This window comes from Bradysia coprophila, assembly GCF_014529535.1.
Source record: "Bradysia coprophila strain Holo2 chromosome X unlocalized genomic scaffold, BU_Bcop_v1 contig_34, whole genome shotgun sequence".
In the NCBI taxonomy this organism is placed as follows: domain Eukaryota; kingdom Metazoa; phylum Arthropoda; class Insecta; order Diptera; family Sciaridae; genus Bradysia; species Bradysia coprophila.
In genome coordinates, this window is record NW_023503324.1 from 185332 (window position 1) to 211838 (window position 26507).

Consider the following 26507-nt stretch of genomic DNA (forward strand, 5'->3'; position numbering starts at 1 on the left):
AAATGAAAGGTATTTACAATACCGATCGACGAAAAAAAAAAAGGAAATTGGATGACCGACTCGTGAGTTAGACCCCTTGGTGTGAACTAGGTACAGGGCGGCAAGCCGTTTTTGCTTGTAGGCTGGCCAAATTTGAACGGATTTAGATAGATTTTGCTTTATTAGAAAGGTATTGACCGTCCCAATCCGGGAAAAAAAGTTTATGAAATTCGGTTGACCGGAGCATGAGCTAGGTCCCTTGGAGTGAGCTCATATCCGGCTACTCGGACGTACAGTGAAGGTGGTGTTTTTTTATTAATATCTCGAGTAAACTTTGACCGAATTTCATGAATTTTTTTTTGTTTGAAAGGTACTAACGATTGTAAAGCAGTCGTACTACTTTCCACCTCCTAACAAAATGGCCGTCGGCCGCCATTTTGGATTTTTGTAAAAACAATATAAATCGATGAAAATGATAATTACAAAGTCACTGATCAGTGAGAAGTGTAGTTTGTGTTACATTTGAAAGGAACGTCGTACGGGGCTTCGTAATTGCGCTATGCGCAATTTTTAAGACCTACACATTTCAGTAGACTTACGGTAAGAGTAGGGCGACGGACGAACTAGGGTCACGTGCGCAATGGATGTACGGGTTTGTACGGGGCTCAGTCGCAGCAAACGCTCCGACTGTTCTGACGGCTCGTTTTCCACATTTCTTTGTACCACTAATGCTCGAAGTGCATTGAAAAGACGCAAAACACTAAATATTTATTTGGTGATACTTCGCATTATGTGATCAAGAGGAACTTTTTGAGAATCCATTTTAGCGGTGAGTTGAATTTTAATGAAGCAGACAAACCAAGAAGCTCTCGTTGTAAACACTTTTAGGAATGTTTCAGAATATAATTAAAGATCTTCTTCAAAAAGTTATAAAAAAATTGCTCATAATGGCTACTAGACCAATCAAAGATTAATCCAACAAATTGTCCGTAATGCTTTGTCATTCTTTCAAATTTCGTTCAATTTCATCTGTGAGTTACACCAAAAGGTATTTTCATCAGACGGCCTCTTTCTTATGAGCATTTTTCTCAGTATTTAATCATTCTCTGTCGGTGCAACATATCTTTACTCAAATCGATGAGTTTTGCTATTGTGAGTTGTTGTGTGACACTTTATTTATAAATCGAACGTTCTTCGATTTTTGCATACAAAATAGTTCAAATCGTTTTGGTGATAAAAAAATGTAAAATTCCGTTACTTTGTCTGAAAACGAAAGCGATTCAAAAGAATTTCGGTTATTGTTTTGTCGATATTCTATTTTAACCGTTTTGTATAGTCAGAGCGATGCTTTTGAATTGTAAAATAATTTCTAATTTTGTATTACTTCCGGTAATTGCATGCAATTATGTGTCCTCTGCTATGGGGGAAGTGTAGTTAGAGACGTGTCTAAGTATAGCATTTTTCAAATGAAGACAAAACATAGCAAATGACATGATATGCATTTGTCATAGTGGGTACATTTAAGTGTTGCCAATGTGAATCCTATCCCATTCTGTAAATTGAGGAGAAAACAATGTCACAAAGTGGAAAACCGATGTATTATCACAGAGAATGACAGAACTTTTCTTATCTTTTTATCGGAATTAACATTTCCTCAAAGAAGACAAACTCAAAATTTAATTTTCATTGCTAAAGTAGAAAGTAAAAGAGATAGTAAAAACACCGTCACTGGATCGAAATGGGTTGCTTTTATTTACGTTCACTTTTATCTAATATTTATAAACATGCTTGCGATATGTTTTCTCATTATTTGAATTATTTGTTTGCTAAAATTGTTGTAAAGTGTACCAATCGTTCTGGTTGAACGAATCTCTTCGACTCTTATCTCAAAGCGATAATTAATTTCTATTCTCTTTAAATTCGTTACAGATTTAGCACCAAATCAATTGCTTGTAGACTTGGAAAAAACACTTATCCAATCCACTGCTACCAGCGACTGTCAACCATCCAATACACGATCAGCAACAGCTGACTTCATTCATCCAATTGAATCGAAATCGCTGCCAATAAACCGCAAGCGCACAATAACTACTGTGCATACGACTTATTCGCCTTCCTGTGAAATTCTAAAATCATCATTCATCAGTCCATCGAACAAAGCCGTTAGTGAAAATTCGAATGAACAAGCCGCCGTCGTGCCGAATGATGCACGACCGTTCAGTGCACTGTACGATATAATATGCAAAGAAAAAGAAATCGAATATATCATGAGCAACGCCCCACAAACGGAACAATTGGCCGAAAAATTGTTGTCTTTGAGCATGGGCTTAACCGAACAAAATGGATCGGTCGATCGGCGATCAGCTGGCCCAAATGAAGATCAAGTCAGTACGAGTACAACGGAGACTGAACCACCTTTAGATAGAACCATTCATTCACCATCAACGAGTCAAAACAATTCTAAATTTACTGTAGCCTTTAAGGATCACCAGGTGTCGGATTACGATGTTCGGATGGAACGACCGGATTTGAGTTACGGTACGGTTGGAATGGACGCAAGGTATGGAATTTTTGTTTAAATCATATTGTTTACGGTATCTTTTGTGGAAAAGTTGGTGGACCAAGTTGTCCTGGGTGGGTGTCGGGGAATCTGGCTCACGAAAAATGCAAATTTTTTCAAATCAATTTTGAACAATGTGTCATATGCATCTGTGGTGTCACAAATATGTGTTAGCACTGTCCTCAACCTAATTTCTCCTTTTCACACAGTTTTTGTAAAGAGAAATTGTTGGCGAGTGGAGCGTACTTTAACGATAAATGTCTCCCTTCTACGACATGTGCCGGATTACCACACTTCTCTCTCGATGGATGCTTTTCATCAACTTCTCCCAGGAATCATACAGTTTTCTTCCCTGTAACAACTAACAATCCATGAGTGGCACTAAATTGAGTGTCATTAATCACGTCCTTCTTTCGAACAATATTTTCCCAGGTGCTGCAAAATCTTCCTCCATGCTTCACCAATATAGTTCTAATACATAAAATGAATTCATAAAACTTTTGTAGCCTTAGAGGTGAGAAATCCGGTGGAAATTCATCCTGACCGAAGCGAAGTTCAAGTTTAGTCTGAAATTTGTCCAGGTATACGAAACATAGGCACATATAAAAACAGTCCAATGGGAAATGCGTCCAATTTCGGTAGGTGGTTTTTGAAATAAAATAATCCATCTTTCAGATTCAAGACCAAAATTCTGTGTTTCTCAAAGTTATTTCTCTTTACATTACAAGAAATCTACCGTGCACAATTCATGAAACATGAAATTCAATTAGATTCATTGGCCTATCTCGTTAATTAAAAAAATACTCTTTACCAGACTACGACCAGTGCACCGACAACAACAGCTCCGATAAAAAATTTCTTAAAATAAATTCAATCAAATCAGTGTCGGTGCATGAAACTTTGGAAATTTTGTGTTAAACTTATACTCTTCGCAATTTACTGAATGCAATGTCCAAACTAGGTGTCTGTGTCACTCTAATGCTCGCAAGTCTCTAGTAATAAGCAACCCCTACGAACCGACTGAACATTTTATGCATGATTATCGTCACTTTTTGCATGTTTTTAAATCGATTGACCAACAACAACATCAAAATTTCTAGTTGCAAACCATCCGATTCGACTTTGATTGAATCATTTTGCCTGCACCCTAATGAAACATCTTCAGGATCATTGTCATTAATAACTGCATCCACTACCAAGCCTCATATTAAGTCACCAACCGAAGGCGGCCGGAAAGCATTGAACCAGATTGGAAGTGATTCGGAGAAGAGCAGCAGCGGTGGTGTAGGTAGTAGTAATGTGTCCATAAGTCCTACACAAAATGTAAGAACGACTAAAGCTTCACGCTTGCGTGCTGCTGCTTTGGGTAAGTAGATTTTGGAATTTCTTTATTTCATTTCTAACGCACCAGGCATCGAATCCTATCGTCAGAATTTTGAATAATGAAGTTTTGCCAGGTTTTGAACTGCAACGTCAGAGAATGTTGCATCGAATTAAAACGTTAGAGGTTCGAACTCCAACGTTATAGTATCGAACTTCAACGTTAGAGTATCGAATCCGGGCGTCAGAGTATTGAGTTTCGAATCTCATTTGTACGACATTTTCACCATGCCAACGCTTTCTATCACTTTAAATAAATGATTTACTTCTATCATCAACAATCCAAATTAAAATTTCGTTAAAATTTCCAGACAAAAAATTAAAACTGAATGGCAACAGTGATCAACGACAATCACCACCAATAGCTTCGAACAAACCAACATCCATCAAATCATTACCGCTACGGCCTCCAACGCTTCAACGTTCGAAACGCCTAGTTCCCTCCATTGACGTATCCGTTCAGCAAACACTTAACGAACATCCGATGGTCCCATTGGTAATCGAACAAAAATCTGATCAAATTAGTGCTGTGAAATTATACGCTTCTGAACCATATGCCTCTTACAATATTCTATCCCCTCGTGCACGAAATACATTGAAAGCCGACTTTTACTCACCGAGAACCGGTTCCGATGAATCATCAGGCAGCCGGAATGTAAGAAAGAAGTTTGCCGTTCAATTTGAAAACAAAGTTAATCCGAATCCCTTTTCAGTCGCCACATCTGAGTCCGATGGAACGGGACAAATCATCAAAACGAAAATCAAATTTGAATCGTTCATTGACCGAGGAGTATACAGATGAAAGTAAGTGTAAAGAGTTAGATGGTGAATGAGATGTGTATTTGTGTTGGATCTTCTTGTGCTTCACACAACGTCTCTAATCCAAATTGTCGGGATATGGCTTGTGTTATGATGGCCAACGTCCAACGGTATCATAAATCAATCTGAAAGTTCGATTGCGTTCTCGCAAGTGTTTTCCACCATCACTTCAATGGAATGTGATGGAATGTGGAGAGAAATATTCCATCAGCTATTGGGGTTAGGACTCGTGCTGGGAGATGCGATCAGGCAACATAATTTTGATTTTTCGATTTTTCAATTTGTTACGAATTTTAACGGGCTTCCGGTTATTGGGTTTCGAAAATATAATCCGTGCAGGGTAAGGGTTGGGCCGAATTTCAGCATCCGTCGGGCTCTCGGGCTGTGAAAATCGATTCGGGTCTAACTGCATGGGCTAAATTCGGCTAAATTTGACAAAATATTTTCTCGAAATAAAAAAAAAATCGAGAAAAGTGGTTTCAACTAGAGATGAGCGAGTTACCCGAACCTGATTTAGTTTTACAGGGCTTTTGGGTTCTCTGCTTTGAAAAATGTAATTCTGATCGGGTTTTGGGCCAACGGATATTGAAAATTTAAATCAGGCTAGGATCGAGTGTATCGTTGTTTGTAGAATAGAACAGGAGCGGTTCATTTTTGAAACGTCAAATAAGGAACCTGATGCAATGTATGAAAATGAACTCAAATTAACGCTGACACTCACGCTGACATAAATTGAATCTATTGTCGTTGGAAACTTTAATAGTGTATACGTATAAATAAGCGAAAAAAGAGAGAAAAATTGTACACAATTAATGTCAAGAAGTTTCGTAAATGTGTTGTTTTGCTTACATTTTGTCAATTTCGCTGTTTTTTTTTATTTAAATAAAAAACGGAGAAAATAGAACATGAGAAGTACATGACCGCAGCATTAAAGATCTTAATTTAGTCAAACAGCCAAAACTGAGTATTTGTTTGTTAGAGTTACCAAACTTTCGAGAGAAGTTTTTATGGAATTCTATTGGTAACAGTGGAATATTTCATTTGTAATAAGGTCAAAGCTCTTCAAATCTAACGTTGCAGTTCTATAGCAGTCGCCACAATAGTAGATTACTTTGGATGCTGCGAAATTAATTTATTGCATAAGGTAGAAAATTTGGGATAATAGCAAATCAGTCAAAAAAACCCTTAAAGGTTAAATGTGACGCAGGTCCAAAAAAAATTTGAAAAAAAAATTGGCAAAAAGAAATTTACGTCACAAGTGGCAGGCGAATCGGCTTTCTTCCGTTTAAATTCTTTCAGTACATTTTTGAACCGGTTTCCTAACAAAAGTTTCCTCAACATCTGCCTTCTTCTGAAGCAAATTTCTTTTTGTAAAATTTTCTTTCAAAATTTTTTTGGGTCAATTTTTTGTTGATAAAACTTTTGCAATAAAGGGCTTGCGTCACATTTACCATTTAACGGTTTTTTTTACTGATATCACCAACTTTGATAAAAGCTTATGGAAGTTAAAAAAATCTAGAGACATCAGTCTGAATCCCAAAATCTAGAACCCCATCTTGGAACACCTCACTCATGTCGATAAGAACCCAAATCCATCAAAAAGTTCGATGGAAGTTAGTTAGTGCCAGAGGAATCATCCAAAGTTTTAGGAACCAACCTAGTGGTTTGAAATAATAACACAGACGTGTTTCTTGATTAACGGCCTCCTCTGTCTTTTCGATAAAAGTAGAGTTTGCTTATGCGAGCCGAAGGCGATGTATGCAACTATAAACTTGTCGAAAAACATTTACTGAAACAAGTTGTTTAAAAACAAACAAGTCAGTTTGCGGGTATCACAAAGTTGTTTCCGAATTAATGAATTACGAGGTCGCATCTAAAGTATTCTAGTTTATTGTAATAAAGTACTTCGTGAAAGTTTGAGACAATCTTCTGTAGAAGTTCATGACGAGAAATGGAATTTAATTTTTAGAAATTGTGGTACAATACCTTTACTCCTTTTTAGGGCCAGACTGGCTACCAAAAAAACCTTAGGACGTTCAATGAAGAAAATTTGAAAACCCAACTCATCAACTCATCATTTTTCAGGCAATAATTACTCATGATACCTCGAGTCGGGTTTCGAAAATTCTCGACAACTATCAATCGTTAACTTAAAGGCAATACTAAATCGTTGACAAAACTGTTTCTAAGGACTTAGTTTGTCGAAAATAATTCAGTCACCTATGGGTGCAGTCGATGTTATCGCCCTTGCACGTTATAGAGTAGGACTTTGTGACACGATATCAGAGTGTTTTCCACGATGTGGGATGACCTATCTTGCGATAAGTGAAAATAGGAAAAATTGTTTCCTGGATTGTTTTAAATGCATTTTTATATCGATCGATCCAAATCAAAAATCGTAAAATAAAATTGCTCACCTTTTCAGATCATCTATCACGTCGTCGAAATCGACGCGAGCCGGAAGGAACAAAATCTCTAATTCCTAGAATCGAATCACTAAATTTGAATCGAGCGCGTGACATGCACGCGACCAGTCATACAACGTTGACTCAACCAACATTGCTCCTCAGCGAAAATGCATCAATGAAAAATACTTCAAGCAACGGAATGTATTCACCGGTCGAACGGTATCGTTCGAGTACAGTGAGCCCGAAAGGTCTAGCCCAAAAATCTCATCAAAACCGTGCCACCGACCATAACACCAGCGACGGTACGAGCTCCTCTGTGCGATCACAGCGGTCAATCAATTTGAATGGTTCGACTCAATCGTCGCTCAGCGACACAAAATACTTGCAAAAGAACAAACGTTTGTTGGAACTGTCCCATAAAATGGAACGGACCAAGGAACGAACCAAAGCCGAACTGGCAAAGATTGAGCTGATTACGGCTCGTTGTAACAACAGTTCGGCTGAACTGGCTCCGGAAAATATCTGTGATTTAAACGCATCACTGAGGGTGGATTTGGCGAATCAGCTACTGGACTCCGCAGCAGTTGGTGGATATACCGATTCGATTGAAGCTAATCGTTCGGATATTCTAGTCATACAAAAGCCTTTCCAAAAGAAAGATCGAATCAGTTTCTTCGACGACAATTTCCTAAGTAGCAAAGCTGATGCGTCATCCAATTCGTCGTTTTTTAGAGATCGCAAACGTTCGCACAGCACCGAAGAGAAATACACCTTCTGTGATGCAGTTCTACTCGATGATGATTATGCCACTACTAAACAAAACCGTCCGTCCAGCACTCCGTCTTCTGAGTTGCATTTGGCACCGAAAAAGTCACCAAATTTACGACGTAAAAGTTCCGAGGACGGTATCACCGCCACCAATCACATCGTGTCGATTCTGAAGAAGAAGGATCACAACGAATCAAGTTCGGCGTCAAGTAACGCCTCACCGGTCACCTTTTCATCTAGTGTTGTCGACACACCGACACGAAGCGCTTCGCGTCAGGGAATTTTGAAAAAGCGAAGCTCATTAGACGAGAGTCGTTACAGTCGAAGTCATTCGCCCGACGAACGTTCCGTTTTGATTCGTACGCCGCGACGAAACAGTTTAGAAGAACTACAGCATGGCATTCTGAAGCAACGCAGTTACGACAGTAAAACTGATCTGTCTGTACACAACGAACCGCATGGCATTTTAAAGAAAAAGGAAAATTGCACACCGTCGGAGACATCATACCCGAAGCACGTGTCCATTTCAGAAGCGGTTATATTGGCCGCCGCCGAACTGTGCAAGGATGCTGTCGGCTCGGACGATGAGGAATACGAAATCAGACCGATTTTAAAGCAAGACACACCGACTATCAGCACACCTCGACCAATATTGAAGAAGAAATACTCGTCCGAATCGGAAGAAATTCGACCGATACTGAAAACATCGCGGAAAAGTAGTCGCGAAGAATCGGATAACGACGACTATACCCGACCGTCAAGAAAAAGTGATTCGCCGGCAAAACGGCGCAGCTTTTGCGATCCATTCGAAACGAACGTTGTGCTGGAGCGCAGCCGATCGATGGAGAGTCATGATAATGATCGAGCTGTGTTCGTTCAGCCAACATCTTTGGCAATTAGCGAGAAGCCGCTGGTATCTGTCGCTGAACGCATAAAGAACATGGAAAAGGTGCTCACTGTGGACAAGAGTGCGATGAATCGACGTGAAAGCAATCGACAGCGCTTCAAGACACAACCAGTGACCGTAAATGAAATTAGCTGGTGAGTTAATCAATTTTTTTTTTTATTAATTTAGTTGAATTACTTCACTCTTGATGGATTTCGTTGTCTCGCGGTCTTTGCGAATGATTAATAGGTACCTATAAATTTCTGCATGGCCAACAACTACTACTACTACTACTGCCCTCAGTTACCCTTAGTTATAAGCCTTGTTAAAAGCAAAAAACAAAAAACAAAGAAGTCATACAAGTAACCATGCTGTGTATTTTTCCGATTTTTTTTTTTGTACACGAAAAATCAGTTTTGCACACAAAAATAAAAATTGTACGCAAGAACGGCATGATAGAATCACTATTTTCGTCACTCATATTTAATGTAATCCATCAGAAGTTTATTTTCGCTGTTCACAAGTCACGTCGGAATAACTAGCAGTATTATGTCAGTTAATCTCTATCGCATACAGTTTTTCGACTCATCTTTTACTCTACAAATAGAAAAATGCTTCGCTATTTCGACAATAGATGTCGTTGCAATAAATCCTGTGTTAGTAATGCCGAAGTCTGAGTATTTTTTTGAAGGCCCGACATCACGACGCATTGGTTTTTTATACCAACTGTCCATTGCTTGCCCGTGAAATTGATGCTGACAAAGAAAAGTCATAAATAATTTATGGGGCCAGTGCAACGATTTGATTTTATTAGTTTACAGTGAACTAGAACATTTGAGAACTTTACCGTGGTCCTTCATTCAACAAAGTAGTTCGTTTTCCCACATTTTTTCGGAAACGAACTTTAAACCGGAATCGACCCATTCCCGCTATCTTCTTACGTCTTCGGTAAATTGTATAAAATATGTCAACTATGCTGAGAATCGATGCTCCAAAGAATAGTCCCACAATGCCACCAACTGAAACTTTAAAACAGACACTCAATGTCAGGCGTACCCTACCCGTAGTCGATTTTCTTTGCAATGGCTTTTCAACTTACTGACAAACTCTAGATTAGTTCCCACTATATTACGTATGAATCTTTGCTTGGGTAAATCTAGCATAGCTATTGAAATTGAACTGCCAGGTTCGTCATGGTAGGTTCTACAAAAAAATAACCTTTTTTTCTGGTCTTTCTTTTTAATTTTCCATCACTTACTCTGCTGATGAGAAAATGGTATTGTATTCCGGTTCGATGCACGATGGGAGACACTTACAATTCCGTCTTTCTTTGTATAGAATAGCTGAAATTTAGTTAAGCTTAGTTCGTTTGTTGGAATCGCTTTCCTTAAAGTACAAATACGTCTCTAGTCTCTATCCCCTATCATCTTTCGCAAAAAAAGGCTTCTGTTACAAAGATCTTACCGTGTGCTTTAACTGTTTTTCCTGAATACTTCTTCAAATGAGCTTGAAGTACATCAGTATTTTGTTATCTAAAGTTCAGATTCTGAACTCAGGGGACATCCACAAATCGCGTCAGCAATTTTCTCAAATTTTCAGGTACTCTTCCCCTGCCCCGTAGAACAAAAAAAAATCCTTTTTTAATTCGAGAGAGCGGACGTGATTTGTGCATGTCTCTTTTAACCATCCTTAGCGGAACTACGAATGAAAATGAAAATTACCGAAATTCTCAGTCAAGCACATCAATCCGCGGTAATCACAAATCTTTCGGTCTGCAAACAAAAAATTCGATTACATTTCTGACAGATGAGGCGACATAACTACACGGTCAATATCGTCAGGAACGATAATATCCAAAAGAACGATATTATCGTCCAAAAAATTTTCATCCAGGACGTTTAAAAAAACGATAATATCGTTAACTGTATTAATTGATTGATTTCTATTCAAAAGTTCGTAGAAAATCTTCTCAACTGTTTGAGCAACATCCGTTAAAATCTGGACAACTATTAATTTAATTAATCGTTGTTTTATCGATTAATTAAATTAATAGTAATAATATCGTTTTTAAACGATAATATTGTTTTTTTGACGATACTATCGTTTTTTTAGTTGATACTATCGTCTAAAAAACGATATTATCGTTCAAAAAACGATAATATCGTTCAAAAAACGATAATATCGTTTTCTTGACGATAATATCGTACTGTATGAAAATATCCGCTGGACGATATTATCGTTATTTTCTTTTTCTGAAAAATTTTATCGTTATTTTATCGTCCTGGGCGATAATTTTTGGGACGATAACATCGTTCTGGACGATAGTAGCGTCCAGAACGATATAATCGTTTTTAATTTATTTATTTTTTTAAATTTGAGACGATAATATCGTCCAGGACGATAATATCGTTTTTAATTTATTTAAAATAAACATTCTAGACGATAATATCGTCCTGGGCGATATTATCGTTCTGGATGGTTGTTGAAGACGAAACACAAAATCTTGTATATAAACATCTTGTATATAAACACCTTTTTATAGATGGCAAATATATATTAAAAATTGGTTCATTTGGTTCCGTCAATTTAAATTTTATAATAGAAAAATTACACAGACTAATTATGAGACGATGCGAGAAAAAAAATTAACTCCTAAGTTCCGACACCGTTCCGGCGCCCGGCTCACATTGCGGCCCTCCGCTTCGCTCCGGGCAATGGGCCGGATCGCTCGGCGTGTTAAAACACTTTTTATGTACAATCAAAGTTGGTATTCATTTCGTAAAAGTGTGAATTCCCTAGGAAGGAACGAACAAAACGTCTTTACGTTACATTTTGTAAAAGGGTGAATTCCCTGGGATCAAAGAGTTCGACTCGTGCGACTGTAACATGTAACACTGCATTTTGTAAACACTGACCAATATATGTAGTGAGCACAACCGATTTTACGATTATTTACTTTCTATCAATAAATTCTTTGTAAACTCTTCCTTTCACTTAATGTATCGAAACTATGCTTTCCCTGAAGGTTCTGCTAATTTTGAGGTAATCTTGAGATCTCAATCTCAACTCAACTTGAAATTGTGGTAATCTTGAGTTGAGATTAAGATCTCAAGAAAATCTTGAGTTGAGTTGAGATCTCAACTTAACTTAATCTCAAGATTGTCTTGAGTTGAGCTAAGATATTCCACATTGAGGAAAGACGTTGACTTGATAAATAGCTGCAATAAAAAATATGATTTTTAATGGAGGAAGTTACCGACTTTGTCCTTCCTTTATTTTTTGGTAGGTGATTTCCTCTGACAATTGTTTTTCGATATTTTGGAAGAGAATTCGGTTCTTGCTGCACCTCTGAGTAAAATTTGAGTATTACCACCCAAAACTAAACGATAATATCGTCCTGGGCGATATTATCATTTTTTTAAACGATAATATCGCACGGTGGGGCTATATGCTATCCCGGCAAAAGGATTTCAATTTCGCTTGATAATTACTAGTAGCATATCCCTCTATCATTTTCAATAAAAATATCCTATGTTCACGACCTTCGCAAAATAAAGTTGTTCAGCCCCACCGTGATCGCCCCAGGACGATATTATCGTTTTGGACGATATTATCGTAACGAAAACGAAAATATCCATTAGATTTTCTAGAACGGTAATATCGTCCAGAAAACGATACTATCGTCCAGACAATATTTTAGAATTTTTCAATTTAGACGATATTATCGTCCTGGATCAAAATTTTTTGGGCGATAATATCGTCCAAAAAACGATAATATCGTTCCTGACGATATTGACGGTGTGGAAATGTCCCGCCACCTTCTGACAACATGTCGTCTCTTTTACCCTCACCTTCACCCTCAACTGGCATCAAATGATGGATACAATTGCAATATTTGCGTTGAATATCCTCCGCACATCTGATCATACAAATTGAATGATCATAATAATTGAAAACTGATTTCGGTTTATCATCCACTTCCAACTCCCACGGAAATCGACACCGTCGATGATTCACCGATACGTCTACGGTCGTTGGATCGTTTACCATTTCAATTACACTGATGATGATTTCCTTCACCGAACCGTACAACACTTTTTCTTTGATGTCACCTTCAATTAATGACGGTACTTCATGCGGAGCATGTAGATGTATGGAAACGTCTTCGGTGGCCGTAAAGTGAAGTTTTCCAACACCGGTGTTATGGTTCATAATGAGGCGATGACCGTACATTGGACTGAAAAGATTTAGTTAGTTCTTGTATCTGGATGGTAGGAACATTAAAAATGTTTCGTTTTCTGAAATTAGGTGGACCTTCCATATTTGACGGTCATGTTTTCAATTAGTTATTCAGAGGAGTAACTCACGAGAGTGACAACGGCTAGAGTAACTCATTGTGAAGTTCTATTTGCCTCTAGTCACTGTAACCGAAGCAATACCTTGTGTGCATCGAATTGGTGGAAAAACATAGACCGAATTCCGTTTTCAGCGGCAGAAAAGCATCACAGCATTCGAAGGGCTTTCCATTCCATGTGCAATTTGCCAAGATTTCCTGACAGCCTGTTCGGAACTGAGAAAACCGATTATTTTCTTTCTCATTTTCATTTGTTGTAAGTCACGGTCTACCTTGTCCAGAATATCTGTGAAATTTCTCGGACATTCCAGTCCATTTTCACAATAACGGCAAGAGTAACAATTACCGGTAAAAAACGATATATCCGCAATGAAGTCGTCCATTTTGTGATGTCGATCCTCCCCAAAGTATCTAAAGGAATTAGACCGCTCACCTCTACTCTACTCATTCCACTATCTTATCCAATCAAACCTTTCACTAAAATCCCAATTTTTTTCGCCATTGAAAATTTCGCACACGGTGACTGCTGGAAATGATGTGTTCCAATGTAGACTGAGCATTTAATGGTTGAAACGAAAGCAATGAAAATGTTACTCAGGAACGTTTCATATCTTCGAAGCCAAATTAGACTCACTACAGCGTGTCCACAGTGAATGTAAACGACTTTGTCTGGAAAACGTACCACAATTGACGAAATATTATCATTTGACCGATGATCAGAACACAAGTGATGAGTATATAGTAGGTGCAGTTCAATAGTCTTATAAATGCATTCGCTGCTGCCATGGTGTGGATCTGAGGCGATGCACTACCTTTGTAAGTTTCCACCAGAAAAGCGGTTCCATTAAAGTTAGAAATTTGTTTGATTTTTATCAAAAGAAACCTTTTAAGATGCAACGAACCGATAAAATTGTAATTGGGACACATAATGAATGAATCACCATTAGGGTTTATTTTCTGTAAAACATGTCATTGTCATCGATTCATTGATTTGTTAGAAAAATGTTGAATAATGTTGAAATGTACAGTCAACAGGATTTTTCGAAGAAGGGGTTGACTTTCAAAAGCGAAAAAATATTCTGTAGAATGAATAAGAATATCGACAGTATCATATGGACTGCGCTTCCCGTAACTTCCTCTACGGGCTTGAGGTCTGAATTGCTCACCTCGGAGATGTGACATTTCTACACATTTTCAATATCGTCACTAACAATACTATCGTGTTTTGGACGATAATATCATTTTCTGAACGATAATATCGTTTTTTTAAACCATTCCAAAAACGATATTATCATTCGAAAAATATTCACCCAGGACGATAATATCGTCTAAAATATCGTACAAAAACGATAATATCGTTCCTGACGATATTGACCGTTGACGAAAATATTATGAAGAGTTTGGCGAGTGATTTCACTCTAAGAAAATAGCGAATCAAGTATGCAATTGAATTGAAAACAATCATGATACCCGTGATTCGGGGTATAAATACAGGGCAATTGTACAGAATAGAATCAGAATAAACACAACTACTGAACGGGCAACATGCCCTAAGTAACGAGTTTTTCTCAAGTAGATGTACTGGCACATGCGTGTTGGGGAGAATATCCCTCCAGTACAAGTAGAAATAGTAGAACCATCGATGCAGCGACCGACCGACGAATTTAGAAGAATTAAAATTCTTAACATGGCGCCCAACGTGTGTGGAAGGTTTTTGTCATCAATGGTTCAGCGGCAGCAGCAACAAGGCAAGACGTAACATTGGTCGTAATGTTACAAGGCTGGTTGGTCGAGTCAATTTGGTTGGCAGATCGAATTGATGGTCGTCGTAACGTCCAGCAAAAAGAAGTTATTGGCACGCAGCAGTAGCAACGAGAAGAAGAAGAAGAAGGCTGGTTGGTCGAATCAATTTGGTGGAAGAATCGAATTGATGGTCGTCGTAACGCCCAGCAAAAGAAGTCTTTAGCAGCAGCAAGTAGAAGATGGTCAGCAGAAGAGGAAGGCTGGTTGGTCGAGTCATTCGGTGGTCAAAATCGAATTGATGGTCGTCGTAACGTCCAGCAAACTAGAGAGTCATTGTCAGGTGTCATTGGCACCAGGAAGAAAGAAATCAGACGCTGGTTGGTCGAATCAATGCAGAAGTTGATGGTCGTCGTAATGTCCAGCGAAGAAGGTCAATTGGCATTCGTCATTGGCAGCAGGAAGAAGAAGAACGTCATAGAAGGAAGAAATTAGCAAGGCTGGTTGGTCGAGTCAATTTGGAGATTGATGGTCGTCGTAACGCCCAGCAAAGAAGGTCATTGGCAGAAGATATTGACAGCACCAAGAATCGATGTAGAACAAGGAAGAAGTTGCAGTCTGGTTGGTTGAATCGATGGTCATCGTAACAATCCAGAAACATCAGCAAAGATTATGAAATCATGGTATGGTTTCCTCAGCATTTCGGATACCATAGATGGTAGAGTAGACGATTCACCGAAAGAATTGGGGGAAGAGGCAGATTGACATATTTTCGTTTGGAGTTTCCTCGTGACCTACGGAAACTGGTGGGAGTGTCGAAAATATTTTGAAGAGTTTGGCGAGTGATTTCACTCTAAGAAAATAGCAAATCAAGTATGCAATTGAATTGAAAACAATCATGATACCCGTGATTCGGGGTATAAATACAGGGCAATTGTACAGAATAGAATCAGAATAAACACAACTACTGAACGGGCAACATGCCCTAAGTAACGAGTTTTTCTCAAGTAGATGTACTGGCACATGCGTGTTGGGGAGAATATCCCTCCAGTAGAACCATCGATGCAGCGGCCGACCGACGAATTAAGGAGAATGTAAAATTCTTAACAACCGTGTAGATGTAGAAATGACCCGCCACCACTCACTCCGAAATTCATGACTTTATCTAGGATTTTGTATCGCTGGGTTTGGTGACGAATAATGGCTTGTCCTTGTATCGCTTGCGTTCACCCAAAAAGAAAAACTACTCAGTTGTTGGTTGTTTTTCCTAAATTCCAACCGTTCCGCTTCTCACAACACGTTGCGCACAAACTCTATGTACACATTACGCCAGTTGTCTCACTCTACGTGTGAGTGTGAGCAGTAAATCAGAGCATGAAGAGAATCATACTAACATGAGGATGAACGTGTGGGACTAAGAAAAACATAGCTAACACCGACCCGTACGAAACACATATCCGTATCAAAAGCCTATAATGTGAAACTCATCATATCTCTCACTTCATTCTCTTCTTAGATGAAAAGCCCTAAAATCACTTACTTTACCCACTCTTTGCCTTGTTTTCATGTATTAAGAAATTGCCTGATGCAATATCGACAGCCCCGTACTAAGTCAAATTTAATAAATTCCTATTTAAACAGCTATATACCGCTATATTTACTTATATTTCACTATAGATAAACAATTTACAGATAAATATGCTATTATATAGCTGAAAATAGCCATATATGCCTATATATAGCTTAATATAGTTGTATGTGATGCCTGAAGCTACAAACACACATACCCAATTAGTTCTCTGTCAACAGAAACTTTCGAATTACCATTTTTACCATTTTTACTAAAATCCAATATGGCCGCAGTTAGCCATTTTGTTAGAAGACCGGAAATAGTATTGACACTTTACATTCGGTAATACTTTTCAAACAAAAAAAATCATGAAATTTGGTCAAAGTTTACTGAAGATATTGGCAAAAAACACCACGTTCACTGTACTGCCGAGTAGCCGGATATGAGCTCACTCCACGAAAGCTAGCTCACGTTCCGGTAAACCAAATTTCATAAACTTTTTTTTCCTTATTGGTACAGTCAATACCTATCTAATAAAGCAAAATTAGTCGTAATCCGTTAAAATTTGGCCAACTTACATGCAAAAACTGCTTGGCGTCCAGTACCTGGTTCACACCAAGGGCTCTAACTCACGCGTCGGTGATCCTATTTCTTTTAACTTTTTTTTGCCGTTCGGTATTGTAAATACCCTTCATGTATCATTAACAACTATAGCGTAAATGTCCAGAGATATCTTCGAAAAACCTTAAACCGCTTATGGGGTCCCAGCTCGGGAGGAGTCGACCCAAAATCGCCCATTTTCGAACCTAGCTGTTGGTTTTCCAGGTTCGAGAGACTAATAAGTCAACACAAGATGAAGAAAATATCCATAGATAACCGAATAGATCGAGTAGTATAAGTGGTTTAACTAGATTCGTTGTAACTTAGCAAGACATACTAGAACTGATTTATCGAACACTAGATCATGAAATTGTAAAACCGACATTAGCCTCTCTTTTGACATTACCAAACGGGAAAAAAAGGAATTTTAGAAATCGTATGTGTTTTACTCAAGTTATCGTGCAGACAGTCAGACAGACAGGCTTCAAAACAAAAAATCGACAGGAATCGACCGTGTTCCAATGAATGTCATTAAGTGCACAGCCAATGTGATTGCTCCATTGATCGCTTTGTGCTTCAACACTGCCATTTGAACTCCTTAAAGGGCGCCTGAAAATGATTCATAAATTTTCGAATTCACTCTATACGAACAGATGCTGTCGTACCTGAATGGTATAAACTTCTTCCGTGGTAACCAGTTTGGATTCCTGAGAAATTCCAGTTGCAATGGTGCCGCACATCAATTGGTAGAGACCAATTTCAGAAAGAAAAGTGCTCGCAAAAAAGTGTACGTCGCATGCATTTTCGTCGATCTAAAACGTACTTTCGACACCGTCGACCCAAAACGTCTGGAAAAGAAATTGCGCCGCATCGGGTTCTCACAATCCACTTCCCAACTCTTGTTGAGCTACCTTGAAGGTAGACAAACAGCATCGACAATTAGAAATTCCATCAGTGCCTTCAAACGTATCCTTGTTGGCGTCGCCCAAGGATCTATAATCGGTCCGCTGCTATTCATCATGTACATAAACGACATCCTACAGCTACATTTTCTCGGTAAAATTCTACTACATGCGAACGACACTGTTTTATATTACGCCGCAGAATCGCCTTCTGAATTGCAACAAATGATGCAGCGTGATATCAACTTGCCTTACAAGTGGCTGAACCGGAATGTGCTGACGCTAAACACTGGTAAGACCTGCTACATGACTTTTGGACGAGCGAGCCGACTACCTGATCTAATCGAAGACAAAAACATGCAACGGGTTCGTTCATACCGGTACCTGGGACTTGTTCTGGACGAGAATATGACTTTCGATCTTCATGTCGACCACGTCAAAAAGATGATCCGTCCATTCATTTCGCTCATGTGGAGACGTGGAAAATTCATCCCGATTGGAAAGAAGAAGCAGCTGCTCAATAGTTACGTACAGAGCCACATTGTCTTCATGTTCCCTATCTACAGTCAGGGCAACAAAACAAAATTGGATGAATTGCAAATAATTCAAAACAAGTGCGTCAAAGCAACCTTCAGGTTGCCTAGAGACACACCGACAACCTTCCTGTACAGTTGCAGTCTGATCCCGATTCACCAATTGGCTATTGTGGAGAGAATAGTTTACTTACACCGGATGCTCAATTCACTCACGAAACATCTATTTGACATCAGACTGAACAGAAACATTTCCTCTAAATCTTCTAGACGACAAAGTCAAGTAAGTACACATTGCCAACGATTATCACCACTCAAGACTTCCATAAGTGAATACAATCGCCTCAGCTCTCGGATACGGCAACTTAGAAACATGGACGCGTTTAAGGCTGAAGTAAAGCTTAAAGTAATGAGCGAAAGTGAGGACTTTTGGGTCATTTCTCCTTTAATTTTTATTAATTGAATGCGTGATAATCGGCTTTGATATTTTCTCTCTCGACATTTTATAATTTGTTTTACGTGTTATTTTGTTTGACAAATTGATGATTTACTCTGACCCTTTTGTTTATTTGTCAATATCAATGATTATTATGACGACACTAGCTGTGATATTTTTGACTTAGTTAAGTTTTCCGTCCTCGTTTGATAAAATGTTTTTACTGAAATTTTTGTATTCCACGCAAATTGATTTTTTGGAATGATAATAAACAGAAACAGATATTTAAAAAAAAATAAACAGACGGACGGACGGACAGACAGACATTTCTTTCTCGCTGATATGGCATCTCTGGACAACCACAATAGTTTTCCCCTTACTCAGTGAGTCCAATTCGACGTGTTACAAACGTATGTGTAAACCTATAAAACCCCAGTACTTCGTACGGGTCTAAACAGAGTCTCGTGAGTATTGCCAGGGCCGAACTGGCAGGACTGGTAAACTTTTCCAATTTTTGTACGTAAAAGTACCACAGAAAGATGGCTGGCCGCTGGCTTAACATGGCCTGAATATTGCTAATTATTTTGAGGTGAGTGTAGCAGAAGAATTTTACGGTCTTCAACCGAACCACTTTCATTCCTGTTCCTGTAATCTTCAATTCATTACGATGCGATGACGATTTTCTTTTTTTTTGGCACCGGTTCCGAATCGATTCAGATCTATTTTTGCACCGTTTACGATATGTCATCGAAGAATAATAAAACTGAAGATGAAGAAAGTTCTTATGAAAATATTTCTGTCCTTCTCACTTCCGTGGTTAATGCACATACATTACAACCTGTGGAAAAATGTTTATCGTGAAGTAAGAAAACACTTTTTGATACATAAATATCTTACGGAGCGATACAGCTGTAACCCGGATTTATACCAAAACACCGAATCTCTAACGACCGATCATTATTTCACTGTATTGGGCCGTGCCACTAAAAATGTCGTTAACTTCCAAGGTTTTATATGAAGAGATTACATCAACCGCTGGGGCTGTTATCGCGAAAAGTCCGCTGAGCTGTGCTGCAATTTTGATACAAAATTTTTGTGCGATTTCAGTTCAGGTTCTTTGTGTTGAAATCCAGATAAAGTTACTGACATTTTTAGCGATACACAGGGCCGGAATGAGACTTCGAACGCCACTGGGCTATTTCATTTCCAGCGATTAATATATATATATATAGCGAAATTTCCTACGTACTATGCGTATATCATTCGTGTTCCCTGTTAAAAATTGTGGTAAGGTAGTTATACAGCCAGCTCGAATATAATACGTGCGAGAAGTATTTCTCTCCCATAAAGATTTAAAAATATGAATTTTATTGAATTCATCTACGGTAGACACCATATTAGCAGCTTATAGTAGTTATTATGTATTTTAGCAGCTATTGGTAACAAATATCTCAAATTAAAAATTGACTTCTTTGAGAATTGAACCGGTGACCTCTGGATCATGAGCCAACGATCTTTCTAATGTTGCAGTACAGTAGTGTTGGTTGACAATTATTATTGTTGAAGCGTACTTTAAAAGCCATATACGTGTGTGGCGTATAAGTTACGCATAGAACGTTATAAAGTATCGCACACAAATAATGATATGTCGTTTTTTAATATAATTGAATTTAAGTCGACTTGATGGCAAGATGCTTATAATCAATTTCAAATAATTCTAACTTAAACAACTTTCTGTCGAATATCTTTCTGTCCATGTATCATGTATGTCAATGATGTATATCATACCGTTTCGATGAATTTTATACATACGCGGAGTATTGGCTGAAGTCTCTTTTTCTGGGTGTACATCGGTAAAATTTCCAGCGCCAGTTTTTGTCAGTTTTATCCAGCGCCAGGGGGCTAAGTCCCTATAGCCCATCGTGTTATTACGGATCTGGCGATACGACCACAATAATAGCAGTCTGCATAACCTCTTCATATACAACCTTGGTAACGTCAACTGCGTTTCAGTAAATTTTTAAACTGAACCGAAATTTTACTAAAATTCTGTACGAAAATTACAGCACAGTTCAGGTCCAGTGATCTGCGTGCGCTCCTAATTTTAAAATATTGATTTTTGGTTTTGCTCGGACTCACATACTTAGCATCAAAAATTTCGGCCGTATCACCCATGTCCGTCCTTCGCCGCACAATTCAAAAAGTTACAATTACTGCTTTCCACACCAATTTTCCATTCGATACAATCCACACGAAAATTTCATGTAAACGAAAATTTGGTTTTGTTTGTTTTCATTTTCTATTTTGGCAAATTCTAAATATAAATTTAGATGAAAACATCGAGTCTTTTAGCAGTACTTCTGTAGATTTGCTGTCGTACGGACTTAAGAACGAATTTATATAGCGCGTGCTTGTGTCGTTTAACCTTTTTTTTTTGAATTTATCATATCGGGTTTTTGGTTGTCGACGAGTGAGAGAGTTGAAATCGTTTAATTTCAACCATTTTCGTTCAAACTGTGTTAAATTTAAGTTTTATTTCAGTTTTAATCTTCGCACATGGAAAAGGTCAGCCCAGTTCAAGTGGATTTTCCGTTAATTTTTAGAACTGTTAACCTGAAATGGGGGGCACCCAATTCGATTGCCCATGTTGTTAATGTGTGTGCCATGCCATTTAAAATCGATACACAAATTTGTGTTATCACAATTTACGTTCGATAAAATCGAAACTAAACTACGCATTTCGTGTGAGCGAATTCTCTATTCGTCACAATTCTAAACAAAGCGATGGTGTTGTATATATTCGGTTGGAGGATGAGTTTTTCTCAGCTGTTGACACGAGATCATGAGATGATGTGCGACTATTTTCCGACTGAAGTCACTAAATTTCCGAAATTGGACGTGTTGCTTTTACTATTGGTATTCCTTGATAGTTTTCGGTCCCAATATGTCAAAACTGACTTCAGATATTTTCTTCGATAGGCAATGACAAGTTTCAAAAGTCGGACTGGTTTTACGGCAGCGAAGATCAAGTAGTTATGGGTAAAATACAGTTTAGACCAAATAGGTACCGCAATTAGCCACACATAAGCCAGCTTTAAATTACATTGAGAAAAAACGTCTATCGCATCAAAACTACAAAAAATAAATAAAAATGTAACGACCTGTCAAAGACAGTTAATTTTATCGCGCAACCAGGGGTTATAACTTATTACGTACGTCCTCGATGTCGATGACAATGACACAGTCGTGAACCGTTTATATAATTTGTATAAAGTCAGTGCGTCTAATAGTCGAGTCTAAATTGACGAGTAACGACGGAGTCCATAAAATGACACAAATGTCCCTTGCTCCATGGACAGGGTCGGTAAAAAAAACACACATTTTGATTCGGCTTATTAAAGCAACTCAATAGCGCTTCACATTAAATTATTGAATGGTCTGTTGTGGGTTCGAATTGATAGTCGGTTCATCTGGTTTGCGTCTCGGATTTAGTGCGGATAACGTCCATCCGCATTAAAGTCGAACGATGAAGGCATCATTAAGTCGCTCAATTCCGTCAAGTCAAGGGGGCACTGCCATGTATCGCCTTTCGCCCGAAATCTAGTACTCGACATTTTCAATATTCAATACTTTTCCGAGCTTTAATGGAGACAACATCGCATCGTATACAGCCAAATGTTTTTAACGTTTAATTAAATTCACTCAAATTTACCCGAAAGTTAAAGTTGCATTTTGATTGTTCGTCGAAGTGATTTATTGATTTATTTGGGTGTTTGTCTAATTCAGTTGTCCTGTGTTTGTACCTCGACAGGAAAGTGTTTTTTTTTTTCAGCACACGTCCTAAATTTTCTTAGGAAAACCTAGGACTGGTGCTAAAAAATCGACCTTACAAATTACCTTCTCAATTTGCAAATTGAAAGACTTCGAAAAAGACTAATAGGTGGCGTTGATGGTATGCCAAACTATGTTTGTCCCATTTCTGAACAAACTACAATTACAACAATTATTACGACGAAAACGTACGATTCTAATCAATAATTTTTTATCCAATTCCAGTGCCTTAAACAAATTCCACTCACCATTGAATCATCGTAATCACAGTTTTGTAACGGATTTCCGATCATCGACCTTATTCCCGGAAATTGAAAATCCATTATCATTGTCTGCCGAACTTTGTCTAACATCGCTGAGCAGCGACAGCGGCATTCTGACGGCCAAATTGTCCGACATTTCCAATTCCGGTGAATTTGATAAATCGCCGATCCGACAACAAATGGAAAATTCTGGTGCGACTGAGAAGCATTTCAGCGACGTTGACCACGGGAATAAGACCGAAAATGGTGAGGACAGGAAACCGTTGAGTCGCAGTGACAGTGTTCGAGCACGGGCGAGTATGTTTCAAGCGATGGAAGAACAACGCTCGAAACAGCACCTGGATGATGGTCAACGCTTATCGAAATGTGAGAGAATTGAACTATTTATTGTAGAGAAATTGAAATATAATCTACGAATTTTTATTACAGCAAAGAGTTATGTTGCCAGTCAACCGGAAAAAGTACTCGATTTCGATACGAAAAATGATCATCGAGATGCTGGTGAGTAGACACACACACACACACACACACACCCAAATTAATTTCTAGTGATCCAAGGAAACCTTTAATGTGAAGTTCTCGTCTCCAATTATTTTTTGGCATAAATCTAGCAAGGTTCAATGACTCAATGGTAGTAAACCATAATGGTTCGCAAAGCTCGTGAGTAGGGACTGTTCACATATGACGTCACACTCTAAGGGGGGTGGTCTCACAAAAATACTGATTTTTGGACTTTTTTTTCAGGCTATTCTTGTTCATTTACGTACTATTTTTGTAAATTTTGGTCATTTTGGGGGGGGGGGGGGTAAAAAATTATGAGTGTGACGTCATATGTGAACAGCCTTTATGGTGATTCCGTAGACTTTGGACACAAACAATATGGAAGAGATGTCAAAAGGTCACGATATTCCCATACTTACGAACTTTACGAACAATAGGGGTCTTGAGTCTCTTCACTAAAATTAAGTCTTGGTACCGCCAGCTGATTTCGGGTTGATTTCCTCAGACGTTATTATTAAAATTTACCTCGATAAAAGCGTACACGCGAAAAGCGCAAAGTGACCGAAACATTCACCTGTCTTGACAGGAAGAAATTTTGAAGAGATAAAGAACAAGTCGACCAGAAAATATCGGTCTGAATTAGAGATGAGCGGGCATACCTAATTTTTTTGCCCGCGGCGTCCGTTATCCGTAAATTTCAATTTTAGAGCCCGTGCCCGCGCCCGCAGATTTTCGATAAGCCCGCGCCCGTGCCCATCAATTTCGTAAACCCATTTCAATACATGCTAGAAATTATCATATTAACTTTTATTTTCTCTTTATACTCACGTATCATTTGATTACATTGATTTTTAGATTGCGATTGACAATAAATTTAAATCCTGCTCACATTAAATTTGATCTAAAATTTTCTGAAAACATGAACCGGGCTTTTAACGGGCATCGGTTAGGCGCCCGTTATCAAATTATTAAGGAAATGCCCGTGCCCGTGGGTTCGGGCTCGGGCACGGGCAGCCCGACATTTCGGGCAACCCGCTCATCTCTAGTCTGAACTGAACTGACCTGAATGAAATCAAAAGAAATTCAAGTAAATCAGGTAGACCAGAAAAAACCCCAGATATACCTGACTTTTTATCGGTCGTCTTATTTCAGGTCAATTCAGGTCAGGTGAAAATTTTCAATTCAGGCTCAGCTCTAATCAGATTCAGTGAATCCTAACTTCAGTTTTCTTATCGACTTGACGTGTTCCGAGCCGTTACTACAAACGGCACTATTTCAGATTTTCATCTTTCATTGTTGTGACCCTCTAAAGCAAACACGGAGCCGTCGTATTGAGACGAAGCTTCTCCAGATTTTAAGAAGTAGTGGACAAACGAAATTTTACTAACTATTTCTCGACTAAAACCATTCAAGACGCTTCAATAACATATCTTTGGTCGTAGTATGCATAAACTAGGCCCCAACACTTGGGTGCGTCAGGTCCCTTGACTGCTTCTCTATGTTTATAAAATACGTAATCCTAAAACCGCTCCAAAATCCAATCAAAGGCATTCACATTAGGAGACAATACCGTAGGAAGTAGGCAAACATCGAAAAATAATTGGAATTTTTAACTACATCCTAGAAAAATAGTTCTGATATCTTGAAAGCCTGATCTCCGAAACATTTCAGTGAAATCAGATCGAGGATATCACAATTCATTTTCTGGGACCACAGATCCTATTTCAAAGATTGAAATCAGTAAAAATGGAGAATATTTTCCATTTTGAAGTCTTGTTAAACAGAAATTTGTACATTGTGTCTTCGAGTATGAATGTGGCTTAAAATTCATAATCTCGAATTGACAACTCATTTATTATCGTTATTCAGTCAAGGGATTGTATTCACCCAGTCACCAAGAAGTATATACTCATCAAATATTCAGGACAAAACACTTCTGGGAATAACTCCCAGAACATTAGATCGAATTTGCTGATCCGCCTTCATGAACTGGATTCTTTAATAAAGGAAACAAAAATTTCTAAAATCGGTTCAGAACTATCTCAGTTGTTGTCCTAAGAAGAAAACTAGTCTCTTATATATCTTACTCGCTGCTCAAGATCAAAACACTGTGGTAAACTCAAAAGGAGATACATCCGAAGCAGCTAAAGCTGCTTAACCATATTCCTAGGTTTTCTTTATGGGACAGATAAATTGCTTGTGAAAACTTTTATACAGACTATAGGATATTCTTGGATTACTGACTCAGTGCAAAAACTGCAGTCTGTATAATCTGTTGGAATCAAAGATTGCGTTTGAACATTTATTCAATCCTCCTAATATAATTTTTGTATAGGACCTTTAATGATTTTACATAATAACAAAATTCATTCTATCATCCCGACGACGATCATGGTATGTGAATTATTTGTATTAGAATGAGCAATAATTATAACCTCTCCATAATTTATGCCTCTAACGACTTTTCACTTTATGACTCCGCTGAACATTCAAAATAATACGAAAATGGACAGACAATCACGAAGATTTTAACTCTTTCTTCGAAAGAAGTTTTACAATAATAGCCGAAGCGCATCGGTATACTACCTTGGATTAGCCTTTTTAAATTTTCAATGCATAACGGGAAACGTTTAATTGGTAATCATTTATTTAAGATCCGTTCGAAAGTCGCAAAAGATTTTTAAAGGCGTAAATTGAATGTTTACAAACCACAAAATGGTTCTTTGATGCAATTGGAATTTTGTAAAAGTTTAATGGCAACTCGAATATTTTAATATAAAATGTTTAGTGTTTGATGACCAAATGTTGTGCAATCGATAGGCCTTATCCTTTCGCAGGTAATTTAATTGGTAAACATGCACTGATCCAAATTTTTATTTTCGAAAAATTGTTTTAGGAAAATGATCCAGCATGAACTACTTAACTTACATTAGTTTAGATTATCGCCGGTCCAAACTTTAGAAAACAGATTCTTTTT

The 26507-nt window shown here is 38.2% G+C and overlaps 2 protein-coding genes across 6 annotated transcripts in view; one reads left to right on the forward strand and one right to left on the reverse strand.

Moving 5' to 3' along the window:
• The window catches only part of LOC119069403, a 180482-nt gene that overhangs the window by 144813 nt on the left and 9162 nt on the right, over nucleotides 1-26507 (forward strand). For 4 of the 5 annotated variants that reach the window (XM_037173452.1, XM_037173451.1, XM_037173450.1 and 1 more), the window contains exons 3-9: nucleotides 1909-2539; nucleotides 3640-3905; nucleotides 4231-4574; nucleotides 4633-4723; nucleotides 7164-8955; nucleotides 22992-23395; nucleotides 23459-23530. In XM_037173452.1, coding sequence (XP_037029347.1) covers nucleotides 1909-2539; nucleotides 3640-3905; nucleotides 4231-4574; nucleotides 4633-4723; nucleotides 7164-8955; nucleotides 22992-23395; nucleotides 23459-23530 — 3600 coding nt within the window. Of the gene's footprint in view, nucleotides 1-1908; nucleotides 2540-3639; nucleotides 3906-4230; nucleotides 4575-4632; nucleotides 4724-7163; nucleotides 8956-9049; nucleotides 9238-22991; nucleotides 23396-23458; nucleotides 23531-26507 lie in introns of those variants that run through there. The other variant, XM_037173453.1, reaches the window with a different exon arrangement.
• LOC119069404 (sodium channel protein Nach) lies at nucleotides 9565-14127 on the reverse strand. Its single transcript, XM_037173454.1, has 9 exons — nucleotides 13789-14127; nucleotides 13626-13706; nucleotides 13427-13565; nucleotides 13240-13370; nucleotides 12652-13037; nucleotides 10522-10572; nucleotides 10059-10143; nucleotides 9900-10003; nucleotides 9565-9825 (listed from the first exon to the last, which is right to left on the reverse strand). The coding sequence occupies exons 1-9, from the start codon at nucleotides 14079-14081 to the stop codon at nucleotides 9644-9646; spliced, it is 1452 nt and encodes a 483-aa protein (XP_037029349.1). The 5' UTR covers nucleotides 14082-14127; the 3' UTR covers nucleotides 9565-9643.

Coding starts and splice junctions, on each gene's coding strand:
- LOC119069404 (XM_037173454.1), bottom strand. CDS start 14,081: ATGTGTCCCAATTACAATTTTATCGGTTCGTTGCATCTTAAAAGGTTT. Junction 13,371..13,426: donor TCACAGATATTCTGGACAAG/GTAGACCGTGAC, acceptor CGGTTTTCTCAG/TTCCGAACAGGCTGTCAGGA. Junction 10,573..12,651: donor GATGCCAGTTGAGGGTGAAG/GTGAGGGTAAAA, acceptor TTTTGTTTGCAG/ACCGAAAGATTTGTGATTAC.